The sequence below is a fragment of the Scleropages formosus genome, chromosome 19 (genome assembly GCF_900964775.1).
Source record: "Scleropages formosus chromosome 19, fSclFor1.1, whole genome shotgun sequence".
Lineage (NCBI taxonomy): Eukaryota > Metazoa > Chordata > Actinopteri > Osteoglossiformes > Osteoglossidae > Scleropages > Scleropages formosus.
Window position 1 is genome coordinate 21,475,105 of NC_041824.1, and position 1,432 is coordinate 21,476,536.

Below are 1,432 nucleotides of genomic sequence, written 5' to 3' on the forward strand. Positions count from 1 at the left end.
TAAGCTTGTAACTGTAATAACTGCAACCTTAACATTGTAAGTTGCTTTGGAGAAAAGTGTCAATAAACTAATGTAAACCACACACACACATTTTCAGAACCGCTTGTCCCATACGGGGTCGCGGGGAACCGGAGCCTACCCGGCAACACAGGGCGTAAGGCCGGAGGGGGAGGGGACGCACCCAGGACGGGACGCCAGTCCGCCGCAAGGCACCCCAAGCGGGACTCGAACCCCAGACCCACCAGAGAGCAGGACCCGGTCCAACCCACTGCACCACGGCACCCCACCTTCTTCTTTACATTGTATGAAAAATAAAACAGATTCAATAGAAGCACAAACACAAAGGGGATTTGAACATACAACCCAGTGTATGGCTACTTACAACCTATAAACTTATAAAGTGGCACCTGTATAGAAATAGAACTTAATAGATTTGATTGTTCTCACAACACATGTAACATGTCTCTTCCTGAAAAAAAAAGAATTTTTTGTGTAACGCTTTCACGGGAGTGAAAATTACATATAAAAAATTAAAGGTTCAAAGCTTTGAAGGTGCACTGTCAGAGTTACAGTGTTCTACTCATGGCACAAAAGTGTTCAAAGTGTTAACATGTGGACTTGGCTTTCTGGAAGTCGTGCCAGATGCAGAGAAGCTCATCAGGCTGAAAGCCGGTCACAATGACGCGTTGGTAATAAACGCACCTCTGGTACTTCACATGATAGATTTCAAACAAGTTGTGCATTGAGGTGAAACTGAAAGCGTACACAGGCTGGACACCTAAAACCCGCAGGCATAAACCCACGTAGATGTCCTCAAGGGGAACGGGTCTCACAAAACGAGATGCCATGGAAATCTTCTTGCCGAGGTCGGCTGAAAACAGGTACCCGGCCCCGGAAACATATGGAGGATACGAGTCTTCCGGGAAGATGTCCTCAGGCATGTACCACTTGCTGTTCTTGTCCCTTCTTGGATGACCATCTTTAATGACCGAGCCGGTAATATAATTCCGTCTGGTGGAGTTGGGCACCAGGAGCTTATTGACCAGGTAGTCCACATTCAGGAAGATGTCTGCGTCGATCTTCATGGCATAGGATGCTCCCTGGCAACTGGTGGCCAGCCAGTTCATCATGTAATGTAAACCAAACTAAGTTAAATAATTGTGTCAAAAGACTGATGAATAGCGGAACAAGAAATACTCAAGATGCAAAAACCATGAAATAGATATGTGGGTCCATTACTGATCTATTAAACATTTACTGTGGTAAAGGAAGTGGGGTGTGGTGGCACAGTGGGTTTGGCTGGGTTCTGCTTTCTGGTGGGTCTGGGGTTCGAGTCCTACTTGGGGTGCCTTGTGATGGACTGGCATCCTGTCCTGGGTGTGTCCCCTCCAGCCCTACACCCTGTGCTGCCAGGCTAGGCTCTGGCTTGCCG

The 1,432-nt window shown here is 47.4% G+C and overlaps 1 protein-coding gene across 1 annotated transcript; it reads right to left on the reverse strand.

Moving 5' to 3' along the window:
* Positions 1-510: 510 nt before the first annotated feature.
* Positions 511-1,130, reverse strand: LOC114909179 (beta-1,3-galactosyltransferase 1-like). The gene has a single exon (XM_029246482.1). It carries the CDS (start codon positions 1,128-1,130, stop codon positions 606-608), a length of 525 nt encoding a protein of 174 aa, XP_029102315.1. The 3' UTR covers positions 511-605.
* Positions 1,131-1,432: the final 302 nt, after the last annotated feature.